Genomic DNA, 18,668 nt, shown 5'->3' with positions numbered 1-18,668 from the left:
TCATAGCAATTGCCTCCATAATCATCATTATCATCACCATCCCTACTACTGCCGTCACCATCATCACCATTACCACCATATCAACATCATTTCTATCACCAATACCATTTAGAGGTCACATAATAACCATATCGTCACCGTCACTATAATAATATCCATGTTCATTATCATCACCACAATCAACATCTTCATCATCATCACAGTCTCGACCATTTTCCACTCCGGCATCGCCATCCCATATTCATTCCTTCCAAAAACAGCATCGATATTGGAGTGATCCTTATCACCACACCACCACCACCACATCATCATCACCGTCATCCCCGCCAATATGCCATCTTCTCGATAACCATCGTCGTCACCATTACCATGCCCACTAACCACCACACCACATCATCATCATCAACCTCCCAATATCCAGATATCACCATCACCATCATCATCATCATCATCAACCTCCCAATATCCAGATATCACCATCATCATCATCATCAACATCTCAATATCCAGATATCACCATCATCATCATCAACTTCCCAATATCCAGATATCATGATCATCATCATCATTAACCTCCCAATATCCAGATATCACCATCATCATCATGAACCTGCCCATATCCAGATATCACCACCATCATCATCATCATCAACCTCCCAATATCCAGATATCATGATCATCATCATTAACCTCCTAATATCCAGATATCATCATCATCAACCTCCCAATATCCAGATATCACCATCATCAACCTCCCAATATCCAGATATCATCATCATCAACATCATCAACCTCCCAATATCCAGATATCATGATCATCATCATCATCATTAACCTCACAATATCCAGATATCACCATCATCATCATCAACCTCCCAATATCCAGATATCACCATCATCATCATCATCAACCTCCCAATATCCAGATATCATGATCATCATCATTAATCTCCCAATATCCAGATATCATCATCATCAACCTCCCAATATCCAGATATCACCATCATCATCATCAACCTCCCAAGATCCAGATATCATCATCATCATCAACCTCCCAAGATCCAGATATCACCATCGTCATCATCACCACCACCAGCTCCATTTCCATCACCATCGATACCAACGCCATCATCATCTCCACCATCATTTTTATGATCATCTTCACTATCAGACCATCAATGTCATCCTCACAACTATTCCCATACCCATATTATTGTCGCAGTTTCCTGATTTCAAATCACTACGACGAAATGACACATCCAAATTTCCTCAATTCAATCAATGTCGTTACCCCCAAAGCCAATTTCCACAAATAAAAGTGGGCGCCAGAGACATGCCATCAGTTGCAATTCATGCAAGTTTAATTCTCCAAGTCTTCCAATCAATTGCAAATTTACAATAAAATATACACTCTAAAAAATGTTTACACAATATTGGGTAAATGGGAAACATGCATGTTGTTGGGTAAAAAGATACCCAATATTTGGTAAATTTTACGCAATGTTGTATTGAATTAGCCCAATATAAGGTAAAAAAATACCTAGCAAACATGCATGTTCCCTTTTTACTCAATATTGGGTAAAATTTTACTCAGTGTTTTTAGAGTGTATGCTTTTTGCATCAAAAAGTTTACATTGATTGCTTTAGCTAAAATTGGCCTACCTGTATCACTTACGAATTCTGCAATTGACTTTTTTCAATTCAGTGACTGCAAATGCAAATGGTTTTGTGAAATGGTGGACCTACCTCATCCATGCAGTTGACATTGATCTTCTGTGCGATCAGGGAGTCTACCAGCGCGAGGTCCCCTGTCCTCGCAGCCTCGTGAAACTGCTTCTCCACGGGAAGGACTATGGTTTGGTCAGGGAACATAGATCATAAAAGAAAGAATGTTTCACGAGCAAAAAAAATAATAATTTACAAATCTATACTTTACAAAGTTTATCACGAATCATCGTCTACAAATATGCAATTTTCTATGTTTGTCTACTTCTGTTCTCTATTCATGTTAAATGTATCGAATGTACATAATGTAATGATTTGTATTGTATTATTTCTGACAAAAATGAATACAGATTAAAAAACATATGAATACAATGACTTTAGAGGTATCTTTGTCGCATGCTAAAGAATTGTACCTCCATTACGTTCCTGTAATCCAATAACTGATTTATGATTCCTTAGAGCTACATGGAAAACAAAAGTTATGTTTCTATTCATGTTGACATTAACTATGTTCATATTATAAACATTAGTTTTAATCAATTGTTAAACGTGCATTGTGGGCAACAGGTAGTATTAAAAAACATTAAAGAATATGGTTGGGTGATTAAGCAGATAAATGTTTTTAAAATAGGGATTAGGATTTTTATATGATTAAGATATTTTGTTGAATATTAAGTCATGATCGAGTATACATGTACTACAGTATATTACAACTATTTATCTCTATAAAAGATGATAAAGAGTAAGAATAATACTTACGAATCTCCTCCTCGTCGTCATAATCTTCCTCCATATTCGACTATTATCGTCACAAGCAGGTAAACACAACAAAAATGTATGTATATATTACACCAGCTGGTCCCATATGCTCAAATCTGTGTCATATATAAAACCACAACTTGCAACAGAGATTATATTCACATCGAGAATAAACAGGCATATAAAATAACATATATAATCTTTTGCCTTTTGTTAAATCAGAATTCCTCTTTCCACGTCCGTGCGAAGTGCTGTGGGAAAATTTGTCCTGTGAATTATGCTAAAAAACACAGTTTTGAAAGAAATTTATATGCTTTGGTGGTGTATACACGCAGAATGATATATTATTGTATGCCAGGATTTAAAGAATGCATTGAAGTGTGCAATAGCTGGAGAAAATTCCAGCGGAGTTGTCTATTGTATGTGCAAACAATACAATTATTTGCATATGAATAAAGTATTTGCCTATAATAGAATTGTTCGTTCGTATCGAGGACTATGGAGGTGGGTCGAGTGTCTGAGAGAGGGGGGGGGGAGGCGGAGAGAAGGGGAGGGAGTTAGAAGTCGAAAAAAATTAGTGATAAGAAAGAAAAATAGAGGGGCGAAAAGGGGGATGTTGGGATCGGGAAAAGAAAAGGGGGAGTGGAGATCTATCTATCTCTGAGAGGTTATTCTTGGTTTACAGCTACTATTATACATTTTTCCGTTTTTATGTTTTGTTAAAACAAAATAAACGTGTGTAACAATAGTGCATATAACATTTTTCATTAAAGGGGAAGTTCACCCTGACAAAAACTTAATTGTAAAAATAGCATAAGAAATAATAAAAAATATTGCCGAAGGTTTGAGAAAAATTCATCAAATAATTAAAAAGTTATTCGAATTTCAATTATTTGATTTGTGACGTCATATGCGAGCAGCATTCCTACATAGCAAATGGTAAAAAATCAATGAAATGTCATTTTCCCATAAAATTGATAATGGTTTTCGCTATACCCGAACCCGGGACTTCCATGGGGTCCCATGGGGTATCATCATCACCACATTCAGGGTTTATATCACCTGGCCTCGCCACGACTCCCGTATATTCCCACCGAAACAGCGCCATCAGTTGTCCTTAAAAAGAGAGTTGAAAATAAAGCTATGAGAATTAATTTGTTCTTTTTTTACACAAATTTATCGTCTAGTTAGGATTCACCTGACGTGTCTGATCGATTCTTTCATGATTGTAACAATGATAAATATCACAGATAACGTGATCCGTAATAGTATTGTCCTTTAATACCACCTAGAATAGGCGTATAGTCGGCATGGTTGGGGGCTGTACGCCCGTACGGTGGGCTCTTCCTCCCCCCTTCCAACCATGAAAAGATTCCAGGACCAAGAAAAAGGTGGAAAAAAGAATATAAGAGTAATTGAAATGGAAAGGCCTGCCATGATATATTTTTTTCGTTAGGTATTACGTCAAAATCTATTAGGAATAAAAGAACACATATTTTCATTCGCATGCCATTTTCTTTTTTAAAGTTTGCTACATGCTATGTAAAATCTTTGACTCATTACCTCAACATGGTCAATGTCACTTCGATTTGTTGTGCAGGTATCTATGTAATAATCGTTATATGATCTCATACGACATTTTATTTTAATTTCCTTTTCGTTTTCTCTCCCTCTCTCTCTCTCTCTCATAATTTTACCTAGGAGTGTATTGTCGGTTTTGTAGTGTGGTTTTAGCCGCAATGCCGTGTAACCAAAAGAAAATAAAAATCATACAGTGAATTGCTCAATGGTGTTTTCCGTTTTAAATCACAAATCCTTAACCTGTCATACGTGTCATTGACCAGTTGCCATGATCTCATGGCCATGTATGCGATGATTATCATGACTGAATTAAGATCATTAATTGATCGTGACAATATCAGATCTATTCATTTTGATAAACATGAAACATGAGCGGAATCGGACAATGTAAAATACGCCCCTTTCCCCGAGTAACAAGTTAAGGAGTCCAAAGTCAAAGTATATTACTGGAGCGTACGCCCCCCCCCCCCCCACCTCCCCCTCACTTTGAGAGGCTTGTGGAAAAAATGTCGGATATACGCAAATGTGCACCCCCTTTCTGCACAAAAATCCCATCCATTTTGGAAAATCTTGGATTTTTCCATGCTGCAAGCTATAGATATGATTTGAACGAATAAAGTAAAATCAGAAAAACAAAATGCTGAAAAGTTTATCGGACAAGGAGTAACAAAGTTATGACATTTAAAAGTTTCGCAGTACTTCGATGAAACATTAATGAATAATATGCAATGAGCAAGCTGGTGATTTTATTTCTCCCTTATTCATTGTATTTTATTATATTAAATTGTATTTACTTAATTTTTTCCTCCAAGAATGAACAAGCTTTGACTGACTACTGATTCAACTTGTAAAATGATTATTGTTGAAAATTATTTTGTTACATCTTACAAGGGAGATATTACAAGTATGCAAATATGACATATTAATCATGTTTATAACTTTATGTACCAGTCGTGAGAAAAGGGGAAGTGGGGATATGACGTCGTCGGCCACCCTATATATTGCATAACTCATGATGGCGTGCATAACTGTTTCCCTAAATTGCCAAACTTTCAAATTCAGTAACTTTTGTTATTTGTTATCACATTTTAATAACATTTTCAGCGTTTAGTTTGATGAAGTTTACTCTATTCATTTAGATATTATCATTTTCAGCCCGGAGAACCCTTTCATGATTTAATTGTACTTTTTTATCAAGATAAGCGGATCCTGATGCCATCAAAGTCGTTTAATATAACGATTTTAATTCACAACCGGCTGGAATTTCCAGTCACTTCTAAAAAAGACTTTGATTATTGTTTTCAATGCCCCTTTTTTCAAGGGTTGTTATTTCATACAGGATTTTATAATTGCAAAGTGGGTTTTAGCTTCAACTACACCCTTAGATATTGGCTTATATACTTCAAGAAAATTTTGAAAAATACAACCACCCCCCCCCCCCCCGATAAAAAAGGGGTTGGGAAATCGTAAAAACAAGTCTTTTAAAGTAACAGCTAATAAATATATCCTCAACTGTGTTACTTCTGTTATGAAATAGCAAAACATTCTTCCTTTTTTAACCATTTATTTTGAACGGTTCTTGATCAATATGATATCCTGTTGTTTAAAACAAAAACGGCTGCGTGCAAAGCCACAAAACAGGAAATTTCATACAGTTCGAATCGCATTGCACTGTGGACACTTGGATAGTACATGCAGTGTTTGTATCTTGCTATGGATTTGAAATTCAAAACAAATTATGAAGAAAAATAAAAGCATGCTGTTATCATGATGCACCAGGTTTTTACAACAAACATAAGACAAGAAAACATGCTTGAATGTGAGTGTGGTCCAAACATTTTAAGTCATAGCAAGTCAAGTCATTTCATATTATTTTCAAGGAAAAAATCTATGATTAGATAATCCTTAACTGGTATTTGCCGCGTTTGGCCTCAAATTATTTCATTTCATTTCATTTATTGGTTTCTGCAACACTTTTTCATGAACATATTAACAAAGAAAATACAATAATAATATACATATAACTGACAAGCAAAACATACAAAAAAATAATAATAATGCATTTTCTATTAAAACATCGATTATTAGAAGGTTGCAGGGGTTGCCACTATAAGCTGAGCTTGACTGCGTGGCAACCCCAGAAAACGATGATAATTATTCTTACTACATTATCTTATCATACTGATGATAATACTACAAAATACTACGAAAATAAGTTTTCTAAAATGAAAGATGAATAAGTTAAAAAAAAAACGGTCATTTGCCATTTAATAGGCCTATATAATTCAAGATTTTTCTAAAGTCGTTTAATTCGGGATAAGTAAGCGCCAACATTACAAATATCGAAGTGAAGATGGAGGGCTTTAATTTTAGTAGACAATAGTTCAACAAGATTAACTGTAAAGATTAGCATGTTTTGTGGTTTGGGGTGATCTGGTAGTTATAGTTGATAATGATTTCCGACCGAACCGGGTTATCTTCTTCCTTTTCCCGAGTTCTGAACATAGACAATTAATGGTTTCACAATTATTATATCAATGAGTGATCTGTCGTCGGTATACACCTTAAAAATATTGGGTATAAATGCTCCCTTTGGGGTAATTATGTGTCCGACCAACATTGGGCTTTTCTTTTGAGCATTTTTATTTATCCAGTGTGATGAAAATTTTGCCATTTCTAAAGTAATGGCTGCTTACTTGTTAACCTTACTGGATAATTATGCTTCCCGCATTTGGTAAAATACTACCCGAAATTGGGTGGACACATAATTACCCTCGTGCTGGTTTAACTTTTACCCAATATTTTTTACAGTGTAATTGAAGAGTCACTGTATTGATAAAGGGGTGGCGACTCCGGGGACGAGGGGCGTGCCGTCGTGCCCCCCCCCCCCTGTTGCACCCACAAATGTAATAACGCCCACAAATGTAATAACGCCCACAAATGTAATAACACTTTACCCACAAATGTAATAACGCCCACAAATGTAATAACACTTTACCCACAAATGTAATAATTTTTGATCGCCCACAAATGTAATAATGACTTTACCCACAAATGTAATAAATTTGAAGGGATTTTTGGCGAATCCGTTCTAAACTAAAATCCTATAGTAATGCGTTCATATAGCACAAAAGTGCAAAGTCTTTTTTTCAGACCTGGTTAATAAAACATCAAAGTACAAGTCCAAAGTCTTTCTTCCAGACCCGGTTGTTTCAAAAATTATAATATAAATCCAAAGTCTTTTTTCCAGACCCGGTTGTTTAAAAAAATGTAATAAAAGTCCAAAGTCTTTTTTTCCAGACCCGGTTGTTTCAAAAATTATAATATAAATCCAAAGTCTTTTTTCCAGACCCGGTTTTTTCAAGAATTTTAATAAGTCCAGTCTTTTTCCTGACCCAGTTATTTCAAAATTTATAACATAAGTCCAAACTAAGATACGATAATGATATTCCTGTGGAAAAAATGAGAATCGAGCTTAGTCTTTTCTCCAGACCCAGTTAATCATAACTGGTGGAATTAATGTCTTTTTTGTTGTTTCAACTTATACGGTGTATATTGTGAATATATGCACTAAGAGTAAATTGAGAATCAAGCGTAGTCTTTTCTCCAGACCCGGTTGCCTGTTATTTTTACATTATGAATAACAGTTTAAAAACAGTATAAAGACCCCATAATCTTATCAATGCTGGATATAGCGTATAGTCTTTCAGCCCGACCATTTTTTTCTTTAAAAAAAACGCTAATAGTAAGAATTAAAAAAAATCAAAGTCTAAGACCAAACAAACCTTCAACCTAAGAACCTGTTTTAAAAGAGGTTTAGAGTGTTGTCTTTATTCCAGACCTAAAACAGTTACAAAAAAAATCTTCTAACATAAGACCTTATATTCTTATTCTCGTGGAATAACACGAGCTTTAAAACGTACTCTTTCCTCCAGAGCCGGCTATTGAAAAAAGTAACTGAAAAACTTCGAATCTAAGACCAAATTTCCAAAAATATGTCTTTTTTAAAATAATACTACTACCCCTACAAAACTTTGTAATAACGCGTGGGTAAAGCAGACATCCTTTCTCCAGACTTGGTTACTATTTGAAAAATAAAATAGTTTTTACAAATATTCTAAAACGAATACCCAATAATCTAATACTGTGGAACAACATGAAGACTGATTGTCGAAGATCGACTTTCCTCCAGACACAATTATTTCAGGAATAAAAAAATCAATAAAACTCAACCCCCAACAACGAATCTAAGAACCAACAATCCTCCAAATTAAGACCATGCATGTAGAAAAGCACATGTTTAGAGCGTTGTCTTTATTCCAGACCCGGTGATTTAAAAATGATTTAAACAATCCTAAAAACAAAAGACTCATATTCTTATTCTTGTGGAATAACACGAGTAATATGCTTAGTCTTTCGTCTGGACCCGGTTATTTAAAAGATAAAGAAATATTGAAAAAAAAATGACAGCTGAGACCAATCTTCAAAATTAAACCCACTTAAAATGCTTGGGGTTAGAGTGTTGTCTTTACCCCTCACCGACGTATATTATAACTTTTGAAACGACCGGGTCTGAAAAGAAGACTTTGGACTTGCATTATAATTTTTGAATTAACCGGGTCTGGAAAAAAGACTTTGGAAGTATATTATAATTTTGAAACAACCGGGTCTGGTAAAAAGACTTTGGACGTATATTATGATTTTGAAAAACCGGGTCTGGAAAAAGACTTGGACTTGTACTGTAATATTTCATTAACCGGGTCTGGAAAAAAGACTTTGAACTTTTGTGCTATTTGAACGCATACTATAGGATATTAGTTTAGAACGAATTCGCCAAAAATCACTTCAAATTTATTACATTTGTAGGTAAAGTCATTATTAAATTTGTGGGTAAAGTGCATTATTACATTTGTGGGTAAAGTGTTATTACATTTGTGGGCGTTATTACATTTGTGGGTAAAGTGTTATTACATTTGTGGGCGATCAAAAATTATTACATTTGTGGGTAAAGTGTTATTACATTTGTGGGCGTTATTACATTTGTGGGTAAAGTGTTATTACATTTGTGGGCGTTATTACATTTGTGGGCGATTATTACATTTGTGGGTGTAACACCCCCCCCCCCCCCAGCAATCACTGGAGAATCACCACCAAGAAATTTTGAAATTTTGAAGATTTATAAACAAAATTACTTCTTTCTATATAGTAAGAAATCTTACTAAGAATCATAATTTTCGCGCCTTCAATTTTTTACCACATCCTCGCCCTTTACAAATTAGCACATTGTGTTACTAATTATTAAGGGAACATCCCAGACAGGTGTCTACTGCTCAATTTTCCAAATGTGCGTATATCAGTATTTTGCATGCTTTATCGGAAATTAAACAATCAAATTAATTGACAAAAAATGTATATTACACTTTTCTGCATACCTGTTTATTCCGTTACCACTCCCTTATATCTTACTATTTGTACATAATTTCCTAGGAATTGACTCTTTAATCTTTACTTACAACATTTATACATCAATAATCTAAATAGCTTAGCCAGCCTACATGTAGCATTCGAAACTGTCATTATTGACGAATTTCGTTCAATCAGCTCCTTAACCACATTTATTGGCTCACCTGAACTAATTCGCGATTAAATAAAAAGAAAATTGATTAATTCAATGATATGTACACTCCGCCCTGTCGTTAGGGAAATGTTGCAGACAAATCGATAAGATTAAGATCTAAATCTAGGTTAATAATTTGATTTTTGGCAGGTATACCAAGTAAAAACAGGACGCACCCAGTGTGTTTATAGTCTAGTGGGACATTTCAAATAAATCGTCATGATAAAACAAAAATAGAATAGTGCAGGCGAGCCATGAAAAGATTATACACTCCGACAGCTATGCTCCTTTCCTAGTTTACTTTGAGCTTATCAAAATGATAATGATGATAATAGTAAAGACAATAAAATAACAACAATACTGATCACAATATAACAATAATAATAATGATAATAACAATAATGATGATGATAATGATGATGATAATGATGATATAATAATAATTATAATAATAGTAATCATCATAATAATAATAATAATAATGATAATAACAATAATGATAATAATAACAATAATAATAGCAATAATAATAACAGTTATGATAACAATAATGATGATAATCATATTAATAATGATAATAAATCAAAAGAAGATTTTTTTCTTTTTTATAATCAGGATGTGTTAACTGAATAGATTCATTCATGAATCCAATTTGAATTAGAAGCATTCATAAATCCAGGTGAGGACGTTTTAAACCGACAGGAAATGCGTCCTATCTAAAACCCCCGGTACAGACAAGGGAAACATGTCCCTCTAAAGGGTTAATTGTTTTCGTCATTACTATCTCTTATTTCATAGTTCGTTCACACGGTAGAGATTGTGAGTTTATCTCACATATCAAGTATATGACCAGAAAAGTAATAGCCATAATGTATGAATTGGCACACGATATGGCATATGGGGAACACTTTACATTTAAAAAGAGAGCGAGCGAAACGAGCAAGTAAACATTTTGACTTTTTTAAAATGATAATATGATTTTGTGATAGATTTTGACATAATATTCACAAAATTATATCATATTTTTCCTTTTCTCATGGGTTTATCGGTCGTGGAATTATTCTATGGGGGAAGGGCAGTGCCCCCACCCCACCCCCTATACTTCTCCCATCTACTCATATACCAGTGGATATAGGTATTTCAAGTGACAAATTCCTTGCTATGGTCCTGGAGGTATATTGCCTCTGATTGGTCTGAGGCACGTGTCTTCATGAAGGTCCGTGATTCGAAACCCGGATCCTCCACGTCTCTAGAGTAGTCACATTAAAGCTAGGTCCCGTGCGGAGGTAAATAATTGTAACTCGTCTGAAAACAAAATGTGAACAAAATGTTACTCCATTTTCATTGGTCTCACCAGATTACCACAATTATACCTAACAACTGTACTTTATTTTATCAAACAATTAAAAATTGATAAAACAATATATCGTATTTCAAATATCAGTGACAACACTAATTTAAATTTTGTGACAGGTTTGGGTACTCCAGACTGGAGATAAATAATAAGAATAATCAAATTAACTTTTGTTGGGGCAAATTTGTCCTTTTTCCCCCTTAACATTGGTCTTTGTGAAAGCAAGACAACTGCATCGGTGAGTTTCCCTTTATAAGAATATCGACGTGTATACAATGACCAAATTACAGTGATTCCCCTGTTGTATTCTCTCCTCTATTCAGTCCCATCGCTTCAATATTGTGTCACCTTAATGTCACGTCTATCTCTCAGTGACAAGCCATGACCATGACGGGAGAGGAAGGGGTTTTTCAGAGGTTGACGTTCATGAATCATCATTCTCCTCTCATCATGCTCATCATGCTCATCTTACAGGAATATCGTGCTGTTCTCCCAAATTTCTCACCTTTCCTCATCTTTGTCGACACCCCCCCCCCCCCGCTCTAGCCCCTATCTCTCTCTGTGTCTCTTAACAGACTACAAATTTTTCATCCTTAAAGGTAAAACAAGAAATTGTTTTGCATAAAGAATCCTAAACTAGCATAACACTGCAAAAGTCATCTAAATCGAATACATGTGTATATTGTTTTAGTTAAACATTTGATTTTTTGTTTGTTTATTTTGTCACTTTTGTCGCTTAAGAGTAATGGGCCCATGCCCAACCCAGTGATAAGCAAATGAGAGGTCGATGATGTCACCCATCTACCATTTCTTTTCTCTTAATTTTTCTTAAGGCATGCAGTGTTTCATTTTTTGTACAGATTTGATAATAACGAGACACTTCATAAAACCCCATTAGGTTATAACGTTAAATTGTCAATTCGCCTACTGCCAACTCGTCCACTCACCACATGGTTTACTTTAATTTAGTCTAAATGCGATTCCGTCCATCAACATTTCGTCTAACAACTATTTGGTCCATTAACCGTTCGGTCTAATCATCACTTCGTCTAATCACCATTTCGTCTATGACCATTTCGTCTCATAAAAAGTTGGTCTAATATCCATTAGGATTTCATTAATTTTGCACAATAAACACTTAGTCTAATTAGACCGAATGGCATGTATGGACTAAGTGGCTATTGGACCAACTGGTTATTAGACGGAACGACATTAGAATAAATTACAGTAGGCCATGTGGTGAGTGGACGAACTGATGGTAGACCAAATTATGGTTGACGAGTTGGCAATTGGACGAATTGGCATGAAACAAATTGGAAATAAACCGGTTATGACACTGATAAGGTATAACATTAACAAGGAATCAATCTTTGTTTTTACAATAAGAGCTTGTGTCATAATCGGTTACTTCTTTTGCATACCGACCAGGATGTGCATATAACTGTTTGGTAAAATCAAGCAAAACTTTAAAATGTCTGTCTTTTTTTGACATCCAATTTTTGTGACATTTTCAGCGTTGTGCACGTACGCTTGCCTTCCTTTTTTAAAATCAATTTGGTGTTGGGGTGAAATCCAGCGTGAAATTGCCCTTTAATTCCCCTCCCTGTCTTAATCATCACCTCTCCTACCCCCCCCCCTTCACCATCTTCATCACCCTCCCCCCCCAAAAAAAAATCTTCTTGACCGACTATTTTCATAGAGTTTACCCCCCCCCCCCCCGTCATAGAGTAAGAGCCTATAACCCTTTGGACCCAAATCATAGTATAGATGGGGTATAGAGTTATTTGATCATGAACTAGCTAGTAGTAGGTCCATTATTTGATTTATCTCAAAGTAGAATTACTGCGTCATAAGAGGACATATAATGAATAAACTGTCTATTATTATGGAGATGGGGAAAATAAATCTTCTGTGTGATTTACCTCTTTGATAATGTGGCATGTTCGTCAATGAAAATTCACCTTATGAAATTCTCTCGGAAAATTCAACACAATGTCCGCTTCAGTTCTCTTAATGCGTCTCTTTTCGAATCCACCCCACCCTGCCCAAAATGTTCCGCTATAGCTCCCGAGGGATCCGCCTGAATTCCTGAACAAGGGTAACACAGTCCGAAACGAGAGTGTGCGTTCGCTTCAAGAGCGCACCCCTCGCGAGAGCACGCACGAGGGTGCATTGTTACCCTTGTAATCTTCGTATTCCCTCATACACTCAGCCACCATGCCTAGAACACGGCAAGGGGTCTATGCACTGCTGTGACGAGACGATAGTTGAGCAAATAGCAAAAAGTTTTACTCATTTTCTTCGATTTTTCTGCATCTTGCAGACTAGCGAAGAAGTTGCCACAACACTTTCACTCATCTAGTGGAAGTTCATGTTAAAATCTCTAGGTTCTATAACCGTAAAGGAAGGATATGCCCACCTCTCAACATTCTTTTGAAAGAAAGTGACGGATTCATCCCGGACCCCCGTTTTTGTACTCCAGGTTTGGAATTTTCTCCATCCGTTATCAGATGAACTTCCAACTCGCATCCGTTCCTTTGGGTTTATTGTCGTCTTTGGAAATAGCACGATCTGAATGAAACATTTGATAGGAGTGCGCGGGAGGACATTCAGAGGTTTGGGGCGATTTTCACAGATACTTCTTTCACCTGTATTTGGGCGAGTATTGGAGTTACACAGAAGCAAAATCCAGTTTACTGTTGAGCTTAGGTGAGCAGAGCTGAGGGATATACTACACTTTAGAAAATTAATATTCATATTGGGTAACATTTTTACCACCGCGAGGGTAATTATGTGTCCAATCAATTTTTATGCAGTATTTCATCCAATGCAGGAAGCATGTTGTCCAGTGAGGTTAACTGAAAATGGGCAAAATTTTCATCACACTTGATAAATTAAAATGCCCAATGTTGGTCGAACCACAGAGCTATTTGGTTGAACCATGGGTCCATGGTTGGACACATAATTGCCCTCATGACGTGGAGCACTTTTACCCATTTTTTTTTTAGTGTACAAGTAAGGTTTCTTGTTGAGTGTGTTTTAGTTCATGATTTAAGCTAACGTTAATTTAAGCTCAATATTGTTTGTCAGCTGATTGAGTTCAATGTGATATTGTGTGCAATTGTATTAATCTTAAATCAATTCAGATATTTTTCTAGTTTCCTGGCCAATGATGATGCACGCACATCAAACTCAAAGACTAATCTTACTATTTCGTGGAGGAGAGTTTATGAAACGGGATCGGAAGTTTATGCTGGAATCAGGGTTTCAAAACCCCAGGATCGAGGGGAGAAACCCTGTCGATGTATAGACAATGATTGACAAGGTATAACAAACATCACGGGGAGGCATTAGTTCTAATAGAAGGTAACATCTCTATACCTGATACAAGTAGACAAAGCATGTTTGTTTTGATTTTGACATGAGAATGTGTTTTAACATGGCTTCTTTTTGTCCATGTGCAAGCCATATAGTGGCATCGACAGGGGGTAATCAACGGAGGATTGCAGGAAAAGGCAACAAGATCAGCCTTCCGTTTCGTCTCTATCATGTAGGAGACCTTGTGAATTGTTTGTTATCGAGATTCAAATCAGATTGGACTACACTGGCTGGTCTCACCCGGTGATGATGCCTCGATACAGTCACACCAACGACATCCACTCCACACCGACCGATGATCTGTCATTGGAAATAACGTAGTAGCGTTGATCGATCTGGAATGGTTTTGCTGGTGTGGTTGTTGCACTATACCTGATTACTTTTACAGGCTCGTTTCATGCTGAATGACACACTCTGAAGTTTGCTGGATTCTCTTCTATTTTTTTGGGGGGGAGGGGTGGGTGGGGGAGGGGGACCTTGGTGAACCATTTCCTCTTTGTGTTTATTTTGAACTCTATTTTGAACCCCCCCCCACCCTCCAGAAAATGCAAGCGGCTTGATTACACAGACATCACATGCAGATATTTACAAGGATACATGTCAGGGAAATCATTCCTACCAAGGAGCTCCTTGTTCCTACTTCAAATGTACTTGCATTATCCTGATAGCAAAACTGATTATTTTGCTGTTGGATTGGAAGTTATTTATTTGAGTTCAATTATGGTATGTTGTAATAATATGCTGTTATCTTTAAATTCTTTTAAAATTTGTTGTTCATAATACATTTTTGTACTGACAACTTTTTAGAATTATTTTGAAGTATGTTTTTTTCTTCTTCTTCATCGAATGTTTATTCGTCTTCTAGTATAGTCTAGACTTCATGCACTTTTCCACGTTTTAATCTTCGGAGCATATACAAATTGTAGCATATTTTGTTTTTAAAAAAGTAATTGAGTTCGCCAACCAATGAGCTATATATAGCTCCCAACCAGACCCTTGGCCCTGTATAGGGGCCTATAGATTTGTGTTTATTGAGAAGACATCGTCATTAGTGATTTCACAAAATCATTATAGGTTTTCTTCATCTTTTATTATTAGTCCCCACGCTTCAAAGAAAACTACGCAACACATCAATGCAATCGATTCTTGTCTTCACTGCATCGCAGTCTCCCTTTCGGGTTTCCATAAATATGGTCAGGGACCATACCTTGTGGTGGAATTCATTTTCTTTCCTTGTGTAATATATTATGCTCACGTAATGCTTAATTGTTATAAAAACTAGTCCTTTTATCCAAAAAACTAACGTCTATAGGTCCACCCCTCTTTCATCTCCGGCGCAGGGGAGCCTCTGCATCCTGTGTATTTGTCAAAGAAGTTTTTGCCCCCTTCACGACACCCGTTCGGCAAACATCTCAAGCCGAAGCCTTTTCTTCGGGAAGCCCGCCAACATTACCACTTGTTGTATTACCGAATCAACAGTTATTTGGGGGTCCCACCGAACAAACATTTGTGGTAGCGGGATTAGCAGGGGAGGTGGAAGCTCCTTAGCATACAATAGAACGATGGGGCAGAAGCTGCCGTCTCAAGCTTTACAAATGACAACATCGCGGAGAGAAGAAGGAGCAAGAGCCCCATTGTTTTGGGATTTGACAAACTTTATACCAATCAATTTCTGCATCGTGGTAATATTGGCCTAGCCCTACAGTCAGATGTCTCTGAGCTTGGGTGACCATGAAGTTGCAATAAACTGCAGCGATGATGCTGGTGATAGATCATGTTGCTATTGTGCAGTATACATATTTTAAAACCAATAGGCCTATACAATACACAATAGAGCTCAAGGGAATAGTTCTTGTCGGGAATGAAGCTCTACATATAGCACAATAAATGCCCTATCGACCCTGTTATAATTCTTTGTGACCTAGCATAGCCACTTGTAATCCCATGATTAAGCAAATCTAAGATATCTCTGTAAGAATTTAATTTTCATCTCTTTGAAACATTTTAAATTGAAAAATGCAGTTTCAATCGATCTGTGAGAGGACCATCAGTGGGTTGTTTGCCTGTGTTTGTGTACACCTGCTTGAAGGGGATGAAAGATTTGCAGTTCTTTTGAAGTTGGAGCTCAATAGAGTAACCATTAGGGGACACCACCACCAAGCTGATCTCTATTCGAAAATGAGAATTCATGAGGGGGGGGGGGGTGACCAGGAGGTCAGGAAGCGTTTTGACGTTTGTCAAAGGCACAGACCTTCAAATTCTGGCAATATCATTCACTATTAATATTCTGATTTTACTTGAAAGTGGAAGTGGATGTTGAGTATCGGTGGATTTTCGAATAATTAGATCATGGACATGTATAGTATATGATTAGACCGATAAATCGCACTGGTCAGTGGTAACACGACAATAGGTCAGTTCAGAATTGGCTCCTGTGGCGGGATTGTATCGTATAAATGCATGTAATTAACGATTTCACCATGAAAATAAAATAAATGTAATCATTCGTTGGATTTTATTTACAATAGAGATAAAAAGCCTCGTTCCCCTCAATAAGCCAAACAGCGCAACCAGTAGTCATTATAATGTCAGTAGAATGTATAGATCTACAATTTATAGGATTTCGACATTCCAAAAATATTTGTCCCGTCACAAGGGCACGGAACAGGTGACCGTGTAAATGTTCCACATAATCATGTTTGATGATCTTTAAATATAGTCTCGGGGGGCTCTATGGGAATTGATAGCTTTTGGGGTATGATGGAAAAGAGTAGTGGCGTAATGAACCAACAATTTTGAGGGGGCGAGAAATGACGAATCGGGCAGAATTTGTAAAAAGTTGCCAGCGAGCGAAGTAAGCGAGCAAAAATTTCGATATTTCAACTACGAAAGTCAAATTTTGTGATAGATTTTGACATAATACTCAAAAGATATTATTTCTCTCTTTTCTCTTTCCTTTTCTCTTTATTGTTTCTTGGTCAAGAAAAATTTGTGGTAATCCCCAAGCGCCCCCCCCCTGTAAGCCAAATAAGTCTGAGAAAGAGGTTTGCAACGTAATAGTAGTGGAGTATAGTATGTAAAGCTCATAGCCACATAGGCCTACCCTAAGTGATGACGGGTGGACAGTGGCGTACCGTGTGTCACGGCATGTTTTTATTGAGACCTAAAAAATGACATTAGAAGCTAATGTTTTTTTTTAAGAAACCTGTCTGACCAAACAAACAATACGAGAGCGAAGCCCGAGCTGATATATATATAGATATTCACCCCAAACGGACATTTTAAGGACTATTATTTTAGCATATCTCACCATAGTCATCTAATGCAAACGTCAAGCGCTTGATGATTTTGTTAAAATTACAACTTAACATATGAAGCACTAATTCATTGTAATAATTAATAATGATACGCATCTCAATAATCAAATATTGCGAGCGCGGAGCGCGAGCTGAAAACAATTAAATTCAGACATGAAGAGGGACATTCTAAGACTTGCTTGTAGATATTCACTGAGACCATACGTATCTCACTAACCAAATGATGTGAGCGCGAAAGCAAGCTGAAATTTTGTGACATTCAGACAGACCAGAAATTTTTAAAAATATTTAAGGACTGTTTTTAGGAATTCCTGAAGAGCAGACATATCTTACTAATCCACTAATGCCAACGTAAGCACTGACTGGAAATGTTTTATATTCAGACCTTATAATTGGGGCAATATGTCACTATATAAAACAATAATAACTTAAAGTGCAAGGAAATTATTATTTGGTGTATATTGACGGGATGTTTTAGTACAACGGGCTTATATATCTCATTAAACAAACAGACAATGCGAGCACCAGGAATGATAAACACATATAGGCCCTTTGATAAAGTTATGAAAAAATATGTGTTATGTAATATAATATGATGTATAATCCGCCTCCCTCTTGTGTAAGGGAATCGTCTTCTCAAAATACTTTCAACAAGCGGCAGCCTATAGACATTGAACAAAAGTCACATCATACTGAAAGGAAAAAAAAGGACTGGGTAAGCCGCCACCAATCACACCCCCTCCGGGATCGACTTCTATGGATACCACAGATACTGACTTTTTTAAGAGACCCAACTCTCAGGATGTTACCTTAACTGTTACATACTACATTCGTGATCTTCCAATATCTTCAGCCAAAAGCCTATTTTCATCCTCGTTGGTCCAATTAAGACCAGGTTATAGAAGAGCAAGGAATCTAAAAGAAGGATGCTAGTCGG

At 36.4% G+C, this 18,668-nt stretch overlaps 2 protein-coding genes across 2 annotated transcripts in view; one reads left to right on the top strand and one right to left on the bottom strand.

Moving 5' to 3' along the window:
- The window catches only part of LOC121415400 (ankyrin repeat and death domain-containing protein 1A-like), a 44,872-nt gene extending 42,298 nt beyond the window's left edge, over nucleotides 1-2,574 (bottom strand). Inside the window, exons 1-2 of the mRNA XM_041608598.1 lie at nucleotides 2,485-2,574; nucleotides 1,747-1,850 (exon numbers count right to left, since the gene is read on the bottom strand). Coding sequence (XP_041464532.1) covers nucleotides 1,747-1,850; nucleotides 2,485-2,518 — 138 coding nt within the window. The 5' untranslated portion in view covers nucleotides 2,519-2,574. The remainder of the gene's footprint in view (nucleotides 1-1,746; nucleotides 1,851-2,484) is intronic.
- Nucleotides 2,575-13,239: 10,665 nt separating this feature from the next.
- LOC121415895 (fibrillin-2-like) overlaps nucleotides 13,240-18,668 on the top strand; it is a 92,198-nt gene continuing 86,769 nt past the window's right edge. The window contains exon 1 of the mRNA XM_041609275.1: nucleotides 13,240-13,745. The gene's annotated coding sequence lies outside the window, so the exon portion shown is untranslated. The remainder of the gene's footprint in view (nucleotides 13,746-18,668) is intronic.

This window comes from Lytechinus variegatus, chromosome 5, assembly GCF_018143015.1.
Source record: "Lytechinus variegatus isolate NC3 chromosome 5, Lvar_3.0, whole genome shotgun sequence".
In the NCBI taxonomy this organism is placed as follows: Eukaryota; Metazoa; Echinodermata; class Echinoidea; order Temnopleuroida; family Toxopneustidae; genus Lytechinus; species Lytechinus variegatus.
This window is presented reverse-complemented; position numbering and strand designations above follow the sequence as displayed.